The 18284-nt window shown below is 45.5% G+C and overlaps 1 protein-coding gene and 1 pseudogene across 1 annotated transcript in view; both read left to right on the forward strand.

The window, feature by feature from the left end:
- bmp6 (bone morphogenetic protein 6) overlaps positions 1–18284 on the forward strand; it is a 114859-nt gene that overhangs the window by 38647 nt on the left and 57928 nt on the right. The window contains exon 2 of the mRNA XM_080193873.1: positions 9551–9743. Coding sequence (XP_080049999.1) covers positions 9551–9743 — 193 coding nt within the window. The remainder of the gene's footprint in view (positions 1–9550; positions 9744–18284) is intronic.
- On the forward strand, positions 6449–6607 carry LOC145347156 (U2 spliceosomal RNA; annotated as a pseudogene).

Raw genomic sequence — 18284 nt, forward strand, 5'->3', positions numbered from 1 at the left:
GCCAAAACATGAGAAATAACTCTAGGGGTGAAGGGGATCAAAGAATATCCCTGGGGGAGGCGGCTAGAAGGCAGAGTCAGTCAGTAGAGTTGGATGATCAGCCATAGTTATAATGAATAGCAGAGTAGGCTTGAAGGGCTGAATGGCCTACTCCTGCTCCTACTTTCTACATTCCTGTGTCGTGTTTCTCAGATGATAGAGAAATATGGGGTTGTGATGTGGAGACTGAAGGCCAATAGTTTATTCCAAGTAGAACAGAGACATGTCCTGGGACTATTAGGAACTGGAGATGGCCATTCAGCCCACCAAACCTTCTTGCCATTCAGTTAGATCATGGCTAATTTGCAGCTGAACCCTATTTACCTACCTTTGCTCCATAGCCCTGAGAGACAAAAATCTATATCTCAGCCATGGAAGCTTCCAGTATCGACAAGGGGTGGCACAGTGCTGAGCACTGATGCCTCACAGCCCCAGGGACCCGATTCCTGTCTGAGGGAACAGTCTGTTTGGAGTTTGTACGTTCTCCCTATGTCTGTGTGCGTTTCCTCTCACAGTCTTGGGGGGGGGGATGTGGAGAGAGAAACCTCCGGCCCTGCCGATGGTGATGTCTGCCACGGGTTCCCCAGTAGTGGAGGGTGCTTACAATGGCAAAGCCCAGTGGTGGGACTGGGAGATCCCACTACCAGCCGATGTTGGGTCTTCACTCCTTAAAACAGTGTTGGGGAGTTATGGGTGGGGAGCCAGGGAATCCTGTCCAAGGATTCGCAAACCGAGGTTCCGAGCCCAGTGATGTTCTCTCGCGATGCTCAGAAGTGAAAAATTTGTTGACTGCTTGTTGGGCACAGTAAGAAGTCTCCCAACACCAGGTTAAAGTTCAACAGGTTTATTTGGTATCATGAGCTTTCAGGGTGCTGCCCCTTCATCAGGTGAATGGAGCTCCACTCCAAAAGCTTGTGATTGGACTTTAACCTTCTTACTGTGCCCACCCCGGTCCAATGCCGGCATCTCCACACCATGGCTCTATCAGGGAAATAGGAAATGCTGGGCACTTTCACTGTACACTTGAAAATAGCCTGTGTAAGCACAACATTGGGTAGGGAATGAGGCAATTGCATACAGCAGCGATCTGAAGAATGGGAAAGGGAAACATCGAGTGTGTGATAATAGCCCACGCCTCTGTGTCTGAAGGATCTGAATCCAAATCCCACTCCTCTACTTGAGAACAAACATCGCGGCTGATATTCCAGTACCCCACCTGGCATGTCCTAGCTGGTATTTTATCCCTGAATCAGCATCACAGATTATCCAGTCGTATTTGACATTACAGTTTATGGCAGCTTGCTGTGTGCAAACTGGCTGCTGTTTTTCCTGTATTATAACAGTGACTTGACTTCATAAAATGCTTAAAACTCTTTGGAACACGGGGATGGTTATGTAAAGCATTAGATCACACAAATGCTCAGCTTTCAATCTGTCAACCACATAACTAAATGTCGACAGAGGCAGACACAGAATCTCCCCTTCTGCTGCCATGTCTGTCAAGGTTTGCTCTGTGTCAACCCGTCACAGACAAAAGCATCTGAAAGCACCGTCATTGAATTATTAATTTAAAGATGTATTCTGTTTGCTACTTCAATAGTACCGAACCTGCTTTATTTACTGTCCCTTCCCCCACCCATCAATCATCTCTTGTGAAGCAATTGAATCTGGCTGGGTTTGCATGGAGGCTGGCATCTTTCCAGTCATTATTCTTTGTCCGTGAACCTCGCCAGCTGGTCTTGGTCCATTTGACCATGGAGGTCGTCACTCTTGTGGGAGAATCTAGACGTGGGTGGAGGAGAATCACTTTTTCGAGTTAAGGGATCGCCCATTTAAGATAGAGATGAGAATTTTTTTTCTCTCCCAAGGGCTAGGCACGGTGGCACAGTGGTTAGCATTGCTGCCTCACAGCTCCAGGGGCCCAAGTTTGATTCCAGCCTTCTGTGGCTGTGCCTGCGTGGAGTTTACACCTTCTCCCCATGTCTGAGTAGATTTCCTCCTGGTGCTCTGGTTTCCTCCCATAGTTCAAAGATGTACGAGTTAAGTTGATTGGCCATGATAGTGTAAAGGGGACTACCCAGGTAGTGGTTCCAGAGATGGAGCCTGGGTGGGATTGTGGTCGGTGCAGTCTCGATAGGCCAAATGGCCTCCTTCTGCACTGTGGGGAATTCTATGGTTCTATGGAAACTTTGGAATTTTCCTCAAAAGACAATGGAAGTAGAGTCTTTCTACATTTGAAAGTAGAGCTAGATAGATTCTTGATCAGCAATGGGGTGAAAGGTTATTGGGTATGGTGGGCTTGAGGTTATAACGCAGACCTTCCTGAATGGTGGAGCAGGCTCGAGGGGCCTACTCCCGCTCCGAATTTGTATGTTCATAAGTAATTTAACCCTTGCCCAATATGTACTTTTGACCAGAGTCATCAGGGCCACAATGCTGGTTAACCTTTGCTTTTCCAAGCCCATAGCATCATTCTACAGTTTCTATCCTGCTGGGAGCAACTGATTTCAGCACAGATCATTTAGGATATACAGCATAGAATGATGCCCTTCGACCCAACCAGCCCTCCTCCACTCAAGCCGTCTCACGTCTTTTCTCATTTATTTCTCATCAGTGTAACCCCTTTTCCCCTCTCCCTCAGGTACTTATCCTGCTTTCCCTTAAATGCATCAATACTATTCACCTCAACTGCCAACCATGGTAGTGAGTCCACATTCCCACCACACCCTGCTTAAAGATGGTGTTTCCTTTAGTAGGAGAGACTAGAATCTGAGGGCACAGCGTCAGAATGAAGAGGTGACTCTTTAGAACAGAGATGAGGACGATTTTCTTCAGCCAGGAGGTTGTGGAGGCCAGGTCATTGAGTGTATTTAAGGCAGAAATAGGTTCTTGATTGGTAAGGGGACCAAAGGTTACCGGGGAAAGGCAGGAGAATGGGGTTGAGAAACATATCAGCCATGTCTGAATAGCAGAACAGGCCCGATGGCTGAATGGCCTAATTATGCTCCTATATCTTAATGTTCTTCTGAATTCCTTTGGGATTTCTTGGTCCTGTATCTTGATGTCTCTGGTTTTCCCAACGTGGAATCCAGAATCTTTTGGTGATGTTTGAAAACCAACTGGGGAGTGCCCTCTTCCACTCCTAAAAGCAAGGATCACTTCCTGGGTCACTCTCTACGGAGTTGATTCAAAGCTGGGTCCTGAAGTGAGGATTACGCTGGCATTAAAAGTTATGTGATTGGCCTAATAATCCAGCGGTCTCGCTTCACAATTCAGAGGCAAGTTCAAATCCCACCACAGCTGCAGGGAAATTTCAGTTCACTTTTTTTGGTAATTGGGTACAGTGAGCTGGGCTGACAAGTATCCAGTTGCGTTAAGGTCATCATCCAACCACACTGGCGCAATGGCAAATTCCTTAGACCGATGGGCGTGATGAGCCGAAATTCTGGTAACTTTGGGATTGCCGATCTGTTTCCACCATGCTGGGTCCAAGCAAGCTGCGACTGCAGAAGGCACGGAGAATGGGGAGGAACAGGGCGAGGCCAACCAACCCAGTGATGAGGCATCGCTCGCTCGGCTGCGGGAAGCTGGCATGGAAATTCTGCAGAGAACCATGTGCGGAGAAGCTGATGACACTGCGAGAAGGAATGGGTGTTAATCATAAATGCAGCATGTTATTCAACTGAAGATCTCATCACAACAGAAAAGCACTGAACACGTGTTTGACTGCATTGACAACATGGACCGTATGGCCCAGGTCAGAAGGCAGCATGCTAAGCAGAAGTAGGTTAGCCAGACCAATCTCCAATATTTTTCAATGCAAAGCCTTTTACAAGACCAGACCGTCAAGATGTGAACAAATTGAAAAAAGACTTTAAACACACTTGCTGTATTTTCACTTGGTGATCTAAGCAGTTGTTTTTGACATGGATCTTGTTTGGTGGCACATCAGGATGTGTAGAGATGCATTCGTGTGGGAATGGGGCCTTCTCAGCTATCACAAAACTCCTCTGAACACAAGGAAGAGAAATTCTATCGATCGCTAAATGGACAGTTTTAGCACCTTCTCTGCGTTCTGTATCCTCTCTTACATTCCCTTTGTCCAAATCCACACCTGTCCCACTACCCCAATAGTATAAATCTCTTTGCTCTTAGCCCTGGCGAAGGGTCATCTAGACTTTCAACGTTGGCTCTATTCTCTCTCCACAGAAGCTGTCAGGACTGTGGAGATTTTCCAGCGTTTTCTGTTTTTGTGTCTGCTGAAAACAAGCTTGTGGGCAGATCCTCTGGGATTGGAGCCAATGGGATTTTACTTTCCATCAGTTATGGTGACAATTTGTTACAAAAATTCATCTGTCATCCTTACTTGATCTGGCTGACATGTGGTTGACTGTTAACACTCAGTTGAAATGGCCACTCAGCAGCTAGAAATGGACCGTAAATGCTGGACTTGCCAGTGATGCCCACATACTCTCAATTAATCGAACAATCAGAACATGGAAAGGCTCACTATCTAATTTAGAATAACCAGCACGTGGTCTGGATCTAACTTAAGAATAATGCCTTTTTACCACTGGTGGTTAGCACTGCTGCCTTACAGCGCCAGTGATCTGGGTTCGATTCCCAGCTACCTGTGCTGAGTTTGTACGTTCTCCCCATGTCTGCGTGGGTTTCCTCTGGATGCTCCAGATTCCTCCCACAGTCTGAAAGACATGCTGGTTGGGTGCATTGGCCATGCTAAATTCTCCCGGAGTGTAGTGACTAGGCGAGGTTCACACTAACTTCATTTCAGTGTTAATGTAAGCCTACTTGTGACACTAATAAATAAACTTTTACTTTGTTTTTTAAACAGTACAGTAAAACAGCAGACTAACGAGTACCAGGGCTGAGCTTGATCAACTGCAGATCTTAAAATACCGACAAACTGAAGCCGAAACGAAAGATAATTTAATATGAACTTGCAGGCCAGGCAATTGAGTAAATCAAATCCAGTTCTTTTAAAGAATTATTTCACACAATTCTGTTCTTCAGCGAAGCCACAAGCTAACATAAAGAAATTGAATGTTTGAAAGCCCAGTTTAACCGCAGTAGTTATGGACCGATTCCATGATGGAAACATCTTGGCCTCAGCTGGGGGGTGGTACCTTTTGAAGCCAAAGTGTTTCTGCTTTGGGAGCGACCTATTTTTACATAAAAGCAAACCAAAATCTACTTTTACAACCTGGGCAAAAAAAGGCTTTGGAAAAAATGAGACTAGTATTTACATTGAGCTTTTAGCACTGGCTCACTAAAAGGTTTCTCGAGGATATGTGACTTCGTGATTGTTAAAACCAAGAAAAAAACAGTTTAAAATCTCAAGAGAAGGAAGGGGAAATTGTTCTTAATGCCGCCCTTATCCTGATGGCCATCTTTTGTATACAATAAGCTGTGTGTGTAGGTCATCGGTATGCTAACACCAAGTGCCTACTATTTGAGGTTCTACCTGTTGCGGGGGATGGGCCTGGCCACATTGCCGCGAACACTCCATGTAGTTGGACCTGTCCTTTGCAGGGAAATTTATTCAGAAACACACCTTTGACCACAAGGTGATCGAGCAGTGGTCAGCGCATAATGTCCTCGAGGCTTTTGGGGAAAAGGTGATGGTGGATTCTCTTGGACAGTTCCCTGAGCAGACTGTCAGTGTCATCTGGCAGAATGCCTCATCACCAGAACTTTCAAACAAGCACCAAGAGCTAGCTTGGCTATTGGTGAGGAGGCGGCTCCTTGTCAGATCCTTCACGCACGCCTGAAGTCTCAGTGCCACTGCTTGCTGTCCTCGAAGTGGCTGCTGAGGCAATGAAGCATTCCTTGTGGAATGTGCCTTTATAAAGAAGCTCTGGAGTGAGATGCAGTAGTATTTGTGGAGCTTCATTCCGAGCAACTCGATGGTGCAGAACTCTGTGCTCTACGGGCTGTTTCCAGGGACGCACACATCAACTGCTGCTGGAGGGTCATCAACTTGGTGAAGTAGGCTCTTTCGTCTGCCTGAAACTTGCTGATTCTCCACCAAGTGTTGAAGACTGGCACAGCCCAAGGTCCAAGATTACGTGCTGAGGGATGCTCTCAAGCTTGGGGTGGCAGTCACAAAAGCATAATGGGGAAAGGCCACCGTGTAAGGCCTTTCAGCCAATGTAGACTGATGGGCTAGTAACTGTAAAAGCCCTTGGACTGTATAACAGTATAAAAGCACTACACAACGCAATGTGGTGAAAGTATCCAGCTTGATAAAGAACTGGATTATACCGCAATATATGAAACATTTTTGAACCAAACACTGTAAATTTAATTTGGGAAAATGCAAATATGACCATTCTTAACTGCAATGATTTGAAAATGTTTTCTGTTTTTTTGGATTATATATGAATAAAGGATATTTTTTGAGTTTAAAAAATCTGTTATCAGTTTAATATCTGATATGCCCCTTTTCTGGGGAGCGTATATTAAATTGATTTTTAATGCAGGGAGACAGAATAGGGGCTTTCTCCATGCAGTATCTCTGAGAATGATGCACCACCCATTCTCAATGTTCAAAAACAGCTCATACAAAACCTCTGCTGTATGTCTTTCAAAACCAAACACTTGCTCACACAACTGACCTACCCCACATCTCAAAAACCATGCATGTTCGCTGCCTTGCAGACCCAGCTCACGTGCAACCCTCTCTCCCTACTGCTTGCTGTTCAAATGGCACCCACTGCTCACCTCAAATCTCAGAAACTTGATTCACACACTTACTTACGAACACCTACCTCCCCATTCGTACCACGCTCACATCCAGCCCATTCCCACTATCCTATCTGTCTGAGCTCTCCCAATCTCCGTTTCACCTCCTGCCACTATTACCCTGCCTTCTCTCCACAACCTTTGCTGCATGTTTCTTCAATTTAAGTATCCAGCTCCTTCCCTCTCCGTTCATTGCCTCCATCACCCTCTCACACTATGCTTTCCACATCCCAACCAGTTGCTGCCTCAAAACCTTTTCTCGTATCACTTTTGCCAATTCATTTCAATCTCTACTCCTTCATTACAAGTACCATCTCCATCCTTTCATCGTTGCTTCCCTGGCAGTGGAGATGCCATCAACATGGTTGCTCCTCCCCATCTTTCCCCCTTGCTGTTGAAAGAATTTTTAGAACATAAAAAACTATAACACAGGCCCTTCGGCCCCCAAGTTGTGCTGATCATATCCCTATCTACTAGGCCTACCTATAACCCTCAATCCCATTAAATCCCACGTACTCATCCAGAAGTCTCTTAAAGGACCCCAACGAGTTCGCCTTCACCACCACCAATGGCAGCCAAGTCCGCTCACGCACCACTTTTTGTGCTTCTCTGTCCTCCTTGATGGGCTTTTGGTGTCTAAAGTCAGCAATTCAAAACCTGTCCAGCCCCAGACCAGGGGCTACGTAGCACCACTAGGGTGGCAGTCAAAAGACACCAATGGAGGAGCACCCATTGGCCGTACCTCCTTCATTAAGAAAATCCTCCCCATGCCTTTCCTCTGGGAACTCTGGTTTCCCCCCACACTCCAAAAATTCACAGGTTAAGTCATCTGGCCATGCTAAACTGCCCCTTAGTGTCCCAAGACGTGTATGTTAGATGGATCAGCCAAGGTAAATGTGAGGGGTGATAGTGATTAAAGAAGATGCTCTTAGAGAATCAGTGCAGATACAAAGGGCTGAACAGCCACCTACTGCCCTGCAGGGATTCTAAGAGGATTCCTCTGGATTAAAGAGTTTAAATAGTGAGCTATTTGCTTTAAGTGAGCGTAATGGAGACTAAGTGCTGGAGTTTGTGCTGGAAATTTAAGAATCTCAACAATTTATTGTTGAGATGTGAGAAATTGAACGGACCAAGGTGTTGATAGCGAGTGTAATTTTCACTGCCTCTGGGAATTGGTGGAGAGATCTGTTAAAGTTTGCTTTGTGAACTGGGAAAGGAAATGAGGTTTTGAATCTCAATTAAGTTTGTGTGTGAGAACCTTCACTCCCGTCCCTACCAGCACCCCTCTCTCCAGGCTGGGAACCACTGCTTCAAACTTGTCACCAACAGCAGACAAAATAAAGACTCAATTCTACTAATTGCATGGGCTGGTTTAACTCTGGCTCTTAAAACACCTCAGCCATGTGCAAAAACTAGAAGGAGTAACCAGATGTGATAGGAACCTCCTGGAATGGTTTGGTCTGAGTTACAGGTTACATAGGGCTGGACTTTCACCATTGAGGTGATTGGCCGCAAGATGGGAATTTTCCAGACTCGGCAGACCTGCCTTGCTTCAAAAAGCCCCGTTACATTCCAAGTTTTGTGCTGAGGCGGTGGGGACAGCTTAGAGTTGGGCCTGGTGGCCACGGGAATGGGGGAATGTGGAGGCAGGAAGGTTTGGGTTGATTTGGAAGCTATTAAGCCCTCTTAGCTTTCACTGCTCATGTTCTCCTATCCCTATGCCACCTCCATCTTTTGGACACTAAGGGACAGTTTGCCATAGCCACTCCACCTAACCTGCACATCTTTGGAGGCTATGGGGCAATTTAGCATGGCCAATCCACCTAACCTATCCAGTTTGGTCTCCAGGGGAAATTTAGCATGGCCAATAAACCTAACCTACACACATTTGGACACCAGCTGGAAATTTAGCATGGCCAATCCATCTAACCTACACATCTTTGGATACTAAGGGGCAATTTGGTATGGCCAATCCACCTAACCTGCACATCTTTTGGACTATATGGGGCAGTTTAGCATGGCCAATCTGCCTAACCTACACATCTTTGGACTGTGGGAGGAAACCCACATAGACATGGGGAGAACGTGCAATTTCTACACAGACAATGGTGCAAGTCGGGAATTGAACCCAGGACCCTGCTAACCATTGGTTCCACCACGCCACTCCAATATTGTTTTCCCCAATTGGACTACTAAAATCCCCTTGACAAAGAGAAAAAGGTTTTCGAACTTGATGAAAACCCATCAGGTTAAGAGTAACGTTCGCTCGCTTGTTGCTCTGTCTCTGTCTCTCTGTCTCCCTCTCTTTGGCTCGCTCTCAAGCTGACGCATAATTTGAGCGCGAGATTATTTGTTATTGCCTTTGTGGCTTGACAACAATCTTGAGGGGAGAACATTGGAACAAAGACTGAACGATTCTGGGAGAAGTTACAAAAGGGCAAGGATAAAGGGATAAGTTAATTCTGTGTATGGGAAGTTGCTTGGCTCTGTGGTATAATGGAGCCTGTGTATCGGTTCCCCATAAGCTGGTACAGCTGCTGCTACACAGCTGAGTTGTGTTGCTGGATGAGTTTCCTGTGCCAATGCAGACTGTGTCGCTGCCATGCCCCAGGTTACGAGCTAAATATGCATCATGGGTTTACAAAGCTGAATAAATACATCGGCTGTTTAGTCTTTTGTGGGAGTCTTGTATAAATGCAGTACTTGGTGTGTTTGCATTCTGACCTCACAATGTTCATTTTTTTTGCAGTTGAGCACGAGAAAGGCTTTGCTCTCTACCAACCACATCACCAGGAGTATAAATTTAACCTATCACGGATTCCGGAGGGAGAGGCTGTCACTGCGTCTGAGTTTCGTATTTATAAGGAATGGGTGAGAAGTCGTTTTGAAAATGAAACGTTTGAGATCAGTGTCTACCAGGTGCTGCACGAGCATGTCAATAGGTAAGTGCAGACATTCCTGTCTTCCCCACCCGACCCCCTCTGGCCTTTCACATTTGCGCATGTCCTGATGTCTTGCTGCTTTCCCCAACTCTGCATGGGTTGCAGACTTGGTCCAAAGAGTAGATTGAGTCTTTATCAGTGCATCAGGGGCGGCACAGTGGTTAACAGTGCTACTTCACAGCATCAGGAACCCGGGTTTGATTCTGGCCTCAGGTCACTGTCTGTGTGGAGTTGAACACCCTCCCGTGTGCTCCTGTGCTTTAATTTTCTTTTTCTAATTTGTTCTTTCAGGGGGTTTTAGTTCAGTCGGGCAGCATGGCCAGTGCAGGCTTGGAGGGCTGAAGGGCCTGTTCCTGTGCTGTAATTTTCTTTGTTCGTCTGCACGGGTTTCCTTTGGGTGCTCTGGTCTCCTCCCACGTTCCAAAGATGTGCAGGTTAGAGGAATTGGCCAAAGCTACATTGCCCCTTATGTCCAAAGATGTGCAGGTTAGGTGGATCGGCCACACTAACCTGTCCCTTGGTGTCCAAAGATGTGTATGTTAGGGGGAGTAGTAAGGTAACTGCATGGGGTTAAAGGTAAGCTGCTCTGTCAGAGAGTCGGTACAGACTCAATGGACCGAATGGCCTCCTCTACTGTGAGGATTCTACGAATCTCCAGGAGAATGGCGAATAGGGCTGCTTATGTTGTTCACTAACTCATCCTGGTTGGGCCCAATGGGATGATGAGCCATCATTTGCTGGTCTATAGGGGTGGATGTTGCAGGAAATTTGGACCTCCAATGTGCTCCATCACAGTGCAATCCAAAAACAATCTAAAAGCAGCTTTGATGTTGAAATCAAACTTGTGGCAGGGCATTTGTGATACTCCCTCCCAAGTGTTTGTTTTGCATGGCAATGCTAATTGTTGTGGATGGAGTCAGAGGTTTAACAGAATGGAAACAGGCCCTTTGGCCTAACTTGTCCATGCTGCCCTTTTTTAAACCCTGACGCTAGGCCCAATTGCCTGCATTTGGCTCATATCCCTCTATAGTCATCTTACCCATGTAACTGTGTCTAAATGCTTTTTAAAAGACAGAAGTACCCACTTTTACTACTACCACTAGCAACTTGTTCCAGACACTCACCACCCTCCATGTGGGGGAAAAAATTGCCCTTCTGGACCCTTTTTGCATCTCTTCCCTCTCACCTTAAATCTATGCCCCCTAGTTTTACTTTGCTCAGTGGATTCCAGGCAAGCGTACGCTATTCAAATATACCCATTCACTCTGGAAATGCTTGTCAGATATCGTTCTGTTCAGAGCAGTGGCGGGTGTTGCCCTGAATGCAAACGTGGTGTTGCCCGAGGGCTTAGAATTGGGTGCTGGGAATCCAACAGCAAACAGGATCTTTGAGGAGTGCACCCCAGCAGACTAAAATGACCTGACTGAAATGAGTGATCACTCTGGCTGACTGGGGTCTGTGCACGCTAGCCAGAGAAAGCTGTTCAGAATCGCTCTGGAAATTAAGCTTCTATAATTTTCCAAATCAACACATTTTTAAAGGCTGACTTTTATCCCCTCAGACAATGGCTTTGTTTCCACAAAGTTTTTTCTATTTTCCCATAAGTTTTGGGTAACAATCCATCCAAGAGGATTATTTTTGCGAAAGAGGGTTGTGATTTCTGAGCAGGCATGGCTTGCTATAAAGCAGTGCAGCTTTTCAAGCCTTGGGAGTGCAGCGGCAGACAAGTCTTTGAGCTGGGAAGACCGTCATGGTTGTCGTATCCTGATAAAGGAGCGCTGGTCTGAGTGGCTGCTGGGAGGATTGGATTTTGTGAAATTACAGAAATCAGCCTTCGTCCTTTTGTTTTTGGGTGGAGGTTGTGCACACCATTAATACCAGCGTGTAGTGGGATTTGTGAAGCCCATGCAACTCTTGAGAAATTATCTGTGGTGACCAACTAACAAACCTGGCTGGCCTTGTGAAGCAAACACTGGAACATCTGCAAGTGGGCAAAGGGCAGATGGGTTAACATTTTAGTTGAACCCTTTTGTTATTGAGTAATTCTGAAGGATCTCACTGGGACAGTAACCTGCTTTCTCGTACTGACAGATCTACCACGACGCCCCTCTTTGGTAGAAAATAAATCACAAAGAAAAAATAAATCCCATGGCTCCACCTTGCAGGGCTGCTCCTTTATCCGGTCCCTTAGTTTACTTGGTTATTTGCTTTTACCCAGAAGAATTGGCTCCACCTTCTAAGTCATTAATATTTATGCCCCAAACAGCATCACAAATAGAAAATAGGGGCAGGAGTAGGTCATTCAGTCCTTCAAATCTGCTCCGCCATTACGATCATGGCTGATCATCCAATTCAATAACCTGATCTCCCCCCCACCCCATATCCTTTGATCCCTTCTGCCTCAAGAGCTATATCAAAATGCTTCTTGAAAGCATTCAATGTTTTGGTCTCTACTTTCTGTGGTAGCAAACTCCACAGGCTGACCACATTCTGAGGGAAGAAATGCCTCCTCATTTCAGCCCTAAACAGTCTACCGAACAACCTCAGACTATGACCTCTGGTTCTGGACACCCCTCACCATCGGCAACATCCTTTTTTCATTGGCCCTGTCTAGTCCTGTGAGAATATATAGATTTCTGTTTCACTTCCATAACGGAGAGGTGGTAGTGTAATGGTATTGTCACTGCACTAGTCATCCAGAGACCCAGGGTGATGTTCTGGGACATGGGTTTGAATCCCACCAGGGCAGATGGTGAAATTTGAATTCAATAAGAATCTGGAATTAGAAGTCTAATAAGAACCCATTGTCAATTGCTGTTTTAAAAAAAAAGACATCTGGTTCACTAATGTCCTTTAGGGAAGGAAATCTGCTGTCCTTACCTGGTCTGGCCTACATCTGACTCCAGAGCAACAGCAATGTGATTGGCTCTGAAATGCCCTCTGACAATGGCCTAGCAAGATATTCGGTTCAAGGGCAATAAATGCTGGTCCAGCCCCTGGAGGAATAAGACAAAACCTAAAATTTCTAATTTCTAAAGCAATGACTTTGCGGACATAATCGTATTATTTTGAAATAATGAATTATTTAACAATGTTTCTAAACTGAAGGGTGGAATCTTGGCTCAGTGGCCTGAGCTAGGGCATGATGCATTTGTTCAGTTTGTGTGACTTATTTTCCTTGATCAGTATATGGTAGACATGTGATTTCCTCACTACTGATTTTAATCAAGCAATTGAAGTTTGGCCTACTTGAATATGAACCAGAAAGAGGGTTCCCTGATTAAGGGCCAAATTGATGGTCCGATCAGGGAGTTCCATGCTTGTACTTAACTAAGTGTGTCAGTTCCTCTGGTGCTCTGGATGAAGACTACATACTGAGAGCACTCTGTATAGTGTGTTAGATCTTGTAAATAAAGGAATTCCAGTGAAGGGACTTCCGCTCTGAGGACTTATTACACTCACTCAGTAATTTCTTTGTTAAAGCGCTAGAAGAATGAAAAAAAGAAACAGGTGCGACTGTGCCCCCACAATTCCTCTGATTTTTCTCCTCTTCAATTGGGAAAAGTGCTGAATGATGAGACACAAGATTCTGGGGGAGAGGAGCGAGTGGACAGAGTTGGGGAGTGAGCGTTGGTAGTAAAGAACAGAAATCCTGAAGTGGTCCATTTGTGAGCCCACCTTTTTTAGAAAGAAGCGAGGGCAGAAGTGTGACCCAAACCACCACACCCCCCACTTAGAACCATTGAATCTGTATAGTGCAGAAAGAGACCATTCGGCCTATTGAGTCTGCACTGACAGCAATCCCACCCAGGCCCTATCCCATTAACCCTATGTATTTACCCTGCTAGTCCCCTGGCACTAAGGGGAAACTTAGCATGGCTAATCAACCTAACCTGCCCATCTTTGGATCATGGAAGGAAACCAGAGCACCTGGAGGAAACCCATGCAGACATGGGGAGAATGTGCAAACTCCACACAGACTCCAGGCTGGAATTGAACCTGGCTCCCTGGTTCTGTGAGGCAGCGACGTTAACCACTGTGCCGCCCCTTTTCACAGCTGTGCTGGACAAGGCAACAAAACTAACTGAAAATAGTTCTGATGCATGATTGAACTTCCATTTGGAGACCAGTTTACTTTGATTTGACGGAACCTCAGGGTGGTGCACAGAGTCTGAACTGTACATGAGGAAAATCTCAATCGTGGTTTTAATGTTATTCTTAATAAGTACCACCAACAAATTCCAAATCTGACCAAGCATTTCAGTTTTTAGTTGTCATACATTAAACTACACAAGTTGTTTAATATTATGCAATGTCAATGCTGCACCACAGTGAAGTCACTATTTTGTGAAATAACAGTGGCAGAAATTTTCCAGCCCAGTTTGACGCCCTCCTGGGTTTTCCTGTAAATGTCCAGGATAATGCCTGGTCCTGCCAGGACTGGAAAATATCCCACCTGATGTGCTGGAACATGAGGACTAGGAGCAGGAGTGGGCCATCTGACCCCACGAGCCTGCTCCGCCATTCAATAAGATCATGGCTGATCTTTTCATGGACTCAGCTCCACTTAGCCGCCCACTCACCATAATCCTTACTTCCTTTACTATTCAAAAATGTATTATCCTTGCCTTAAAAACTGAGGTAGCCTCAACTGCTTCACTGGGCAGGGAATTCCACAGATTCACAACCCTTGGTGTGAAGAAGTTCCTCCGCAACTCAGCCCTAAATCTGGTCCCCTTATTTGAGGCTATGCCCCCTTGTTCTGGTTTCATCTGCCAGGGGAGACAACTTCCCTGCTTCTATCTTATCTATTGCCTTCATAATCTTACAAATTTCTATAACACCTCCCCCCGTCATTCTTCTAAATTCCAATGAGTATAGCCCCAGTCTACTGGGTCTCCCCTCATAAGCCAACCCTCTCAACTCCGGAATTAACCCAGTGAATCTCCTCTGCACCATCTCCAGCGCCAATATATCCCTCAAGTAAGGAGACCAAAACTGTATGCAATACTCGAGGTGTGGTCTCACCAGCACCTTATACAGCTGCAACACAATCTCGCTGTTTTTAAACTCCATCTTGTTAGCAATGAAGACAAAATTCCATTTGCCGCCTTGATTACTTGCTGCACCTGGAAACTAACTTTTTATGATTCATATTCAAGGACACCCAGGTCCCTCTGCACAGCAGCATGCTGCAATTTTTTTACCATTTAAATAATTCATTTTGCTGTTACTCCTACTAAAATGGATGACCTCACATTTACCAATGTTGTATTCCATCTACCAGATCCTTGCCCACTCAACCTATCTATATCCCTTTGCAGACATTCAGTATCCTCTACACACTTTGCTCTGCCACTCATCTTAGTGTCATCTGCGATTTTTGACACACTACACTTGGTGCCCAACTCAATCATCTATGTAAATTGTAAACAATTGCAGTCTCAACACTGATCCCTGAGGCACACCACTAGTCAAGACTAGTCTGGACTAAACCGTCAAATGGTTGAAATGAGCACCAGTGTACTGACTTACAAATTGTTGTTTTAATCTATCTTCAGGTTACTGAAATCCAAATTTAACCATAACCATTTTTGTTGGCAAACTGTAATTAATAATGCGATGATGCAGTTGCTCTGGTTCCCAAGCAATCATTCCATTTCTTTCTTAAGAGATGAGGTGGGGGGGTAGTCTGAGAAAGTGAAGTGCCTGCATGCATAACTTGTGAAAGCCTACACTGCAAAATGTGCAGAGGAGGTTTACCAGGATGTTGCCTGGTCTGGAGCATTTTAGTTGTGAAGAAAGATTGGATAGACTAGGGTTGTTTTCTATGGAGCAGAGGAGACTGAGGAGGGACATGATTGAGATGTACAAAATTGAGGGGCATTGATAGAGTAGACGGGAAGAAGCTTTTCCCCCTGGTGGAGGGATCAATGATCATGGGGCATAGATTTAAGGTAAGGGACAGGGGTTTTGGAGGGGATGTAAGGAAAAACTTTTATACCCACAGGTTGGTGGGAGTCTGGAACTCACTGCCTGAAATGGTTATGGAGATAGAGACCCTGACAACATGGGGAGGTGGTGACCTAGTGGTGTTATTGCTAGACTATTAATCTAGAAACTCAGCTAATGATCCAGGTTCGAATCCTACCACAGCAGTTGGTTGAATTTAAATTCAGTAAAAAATATCTGGAATTAAACGTTAACGGATGACTGTGAAAGCATTGTCGATTTATCATTAAAAACCCATCTAGTCTGCCAATGTCCTTGAGGGAAGGAAATCTACTGTCCTTTCCTTGTCTGACCTACATGTGACTCCAGATCCACAGCAATGTGGTTGACTCTCAACTGTCCTTGGGCAATTAGGGGTGGGCAATAAATTCTGGCCAGCCCATGCCCTGTGAATAATTTTTAAAAATATTTAGATATGCACTTACGATGCCAAGGCAGGCAAGGCCAAGTGCTGGGAAATAGGATTGGAATAGTTGGGCGGTTTGTCTTTGACTGGGACGGACACGATGGGCTGAAGGGCATTTTTCTGCACTGTCGACCTCTGACCACGAGGTGGGTGACTTCAGAGACTTTCCAGCTGACCATTATAACAGGTTGAAGCGTGGTGTACAATACAGTTCACTGCAGAGTGACTCAGGAGCTGGAGTTGCTGCGGGGCATACCATTAGCACATGTATATAATAGGCATGGATACAAGACATCCACTCCGAGGATATTTTCAAAGGTTATGAATAATCTAATTTCATGCTCAGTTGGAGAGAAACAAAGAGGACATCTTGCCGGTTGCCAAACACACACAATGGATGGCATTGTGTTAGCATGAAATCATGTGTTCTTTTCCCTTTCAAGAGCAAAACTGAATTCTCCCTTGGATAAAGTGCAAGAATACTACTGTCTCGATAAGGAAGTCACCAAGGGAAATGGTTTGGGGCAGGGTGGGGGTGAGTTTAAGGAACGCTTAGTTTACCCTGTTTGAGTCTATGAAGTAAAAAAAGGTGATGGTATTTAATCGCTGTGCCGCTTGTTAAGGATTTATGTTAGGAAGGTACATGGAGAAGATTTACTTTCATTTTAACCCTCACCTGGTAAGAGCTGTGGGCGAACGCTTCACGAAAAGGGAAAGGCAATCCTGAGAAATTGTTTAATTTTTGTTAGACTTGAGTGCAAAGGGCTGACGACAAAGTCAACGTCTGAAAGGAATTAACCAGTGGAAACGGGGAGGTTTTGGAGTACTCTGCGCTGAAAAGCAAATGAAAGGGTGTTGATGTTACATCACGTATGCCTGACCAGTCTGTGAAACACCTGGTTAATTATGGGTTTTGAAGAAAGCCAGTCTGAAGGCCTTGGGAAAAAGGGTAGGCCTCATCAGCCTTTCATGTCACCATGCAAATGTGTTTGTATCCTGGTTTCAGTTGGTGCTTCGGGGCACAGACGTGACAAGTCTGTAACCTCTGCACCATAAGCCTTCCTTTTAAGAACCTGGAACCCCTATCATTGAACTGGGGCAGGAGTAGTCTATTCAGCCCACCGTGTGCATGCTAGCTCTTTGTCAGCGCCACCCAAAGCTAATTCTATCGCGCTGATATCTTTATCATCACCTTGCATCTTTCTCTGCTTCAAACGTTTTTTGAATTTGCTGTTCAAAGTTGCAATGTTCTCCTTCCTGTGTCAAAGCATTCCACACTATGGCAGAGCACTGCACAAAGAAATTTCTATCAACCTTTGCGGGGGTGGAGGGGCAGGGAGTGGGCAGTGCGAGTAGGGATGGAGATGAGTGGGGAGGCAGGAGGGGGAGTGGGCAGATGAGAGTAAGAAAGGGGAAGAGGAGGAGTGGAAAGAGGGGAGTAGGAGAGTGGGGATGGGGAGTCAAGAGTGGGGGAGGTGGGGAAGAGGGGAGGATTTGGGGGTGCAGTTCAGGAGGAGGAGGAAGTTACAGGAGGGAATTCTGGAGTGGGCCCCGAGCCTTTAGCGCCTGTCCTCTCGGTAACTCATTAGATAAAAATATCTGCTTATCCAATAACTGGACGGCTGCTGATGAGCAATGCGATAACTGAGGGGTGATGCTGTGTTGTCAGTGTGTATATGGAACCTGATGGGTTTTCAGATGTTGCTGAGGGGCAGTATATAAATGAGAAATAGGGATAGATAATTGGGGGATTCCAGTGGTGCTGGCACAGTGGAAGTTATGCACACACCAACACTAGTTGGAGTAGAGCTATATCTAACCTCTTCTTGAAAACATTCAATGCTTTCTTGAAGACTTTCTATGGGAGTGAGCTCCATAGGCTGATCACTCTCTGGTGAAGACATTTTTCCTCCTCTGTGCTATAAGATTTACCCCATATCCTTAGACTATGACCTCTGATTCTGGACTCCCCCCACCATTGGAGACATCCTTCCTGCATCTACCCTGTCTGGTTCTGTCAGTATTTTGTAGGTTGCTATGAATTCCTCCCACCCCATTCTTCTGAACTCCAGTGAATATAATCCTAACCAACTCAGTCACCCCTCAGTCCCGCCATGCCAGGA

The sequence above is a fragment of the Carcharhinus amblyrhynchos genome, chromosome 8 (assembly GCF_965287045.1).
Source record: "Carcharhinus amblyrhynchos chromosome 8, sCarAmb.v2.hapA, whole genome shotgun sequence".
Taxonomy (NCBI): domain Eukaryota; kingdom Metazoa; phylum Chordata; class Chondrichthyes; order Carcharhiniformes; family Carcharhinidae; genus Carcharhinus; species Carcharhinus amblyrhynchos.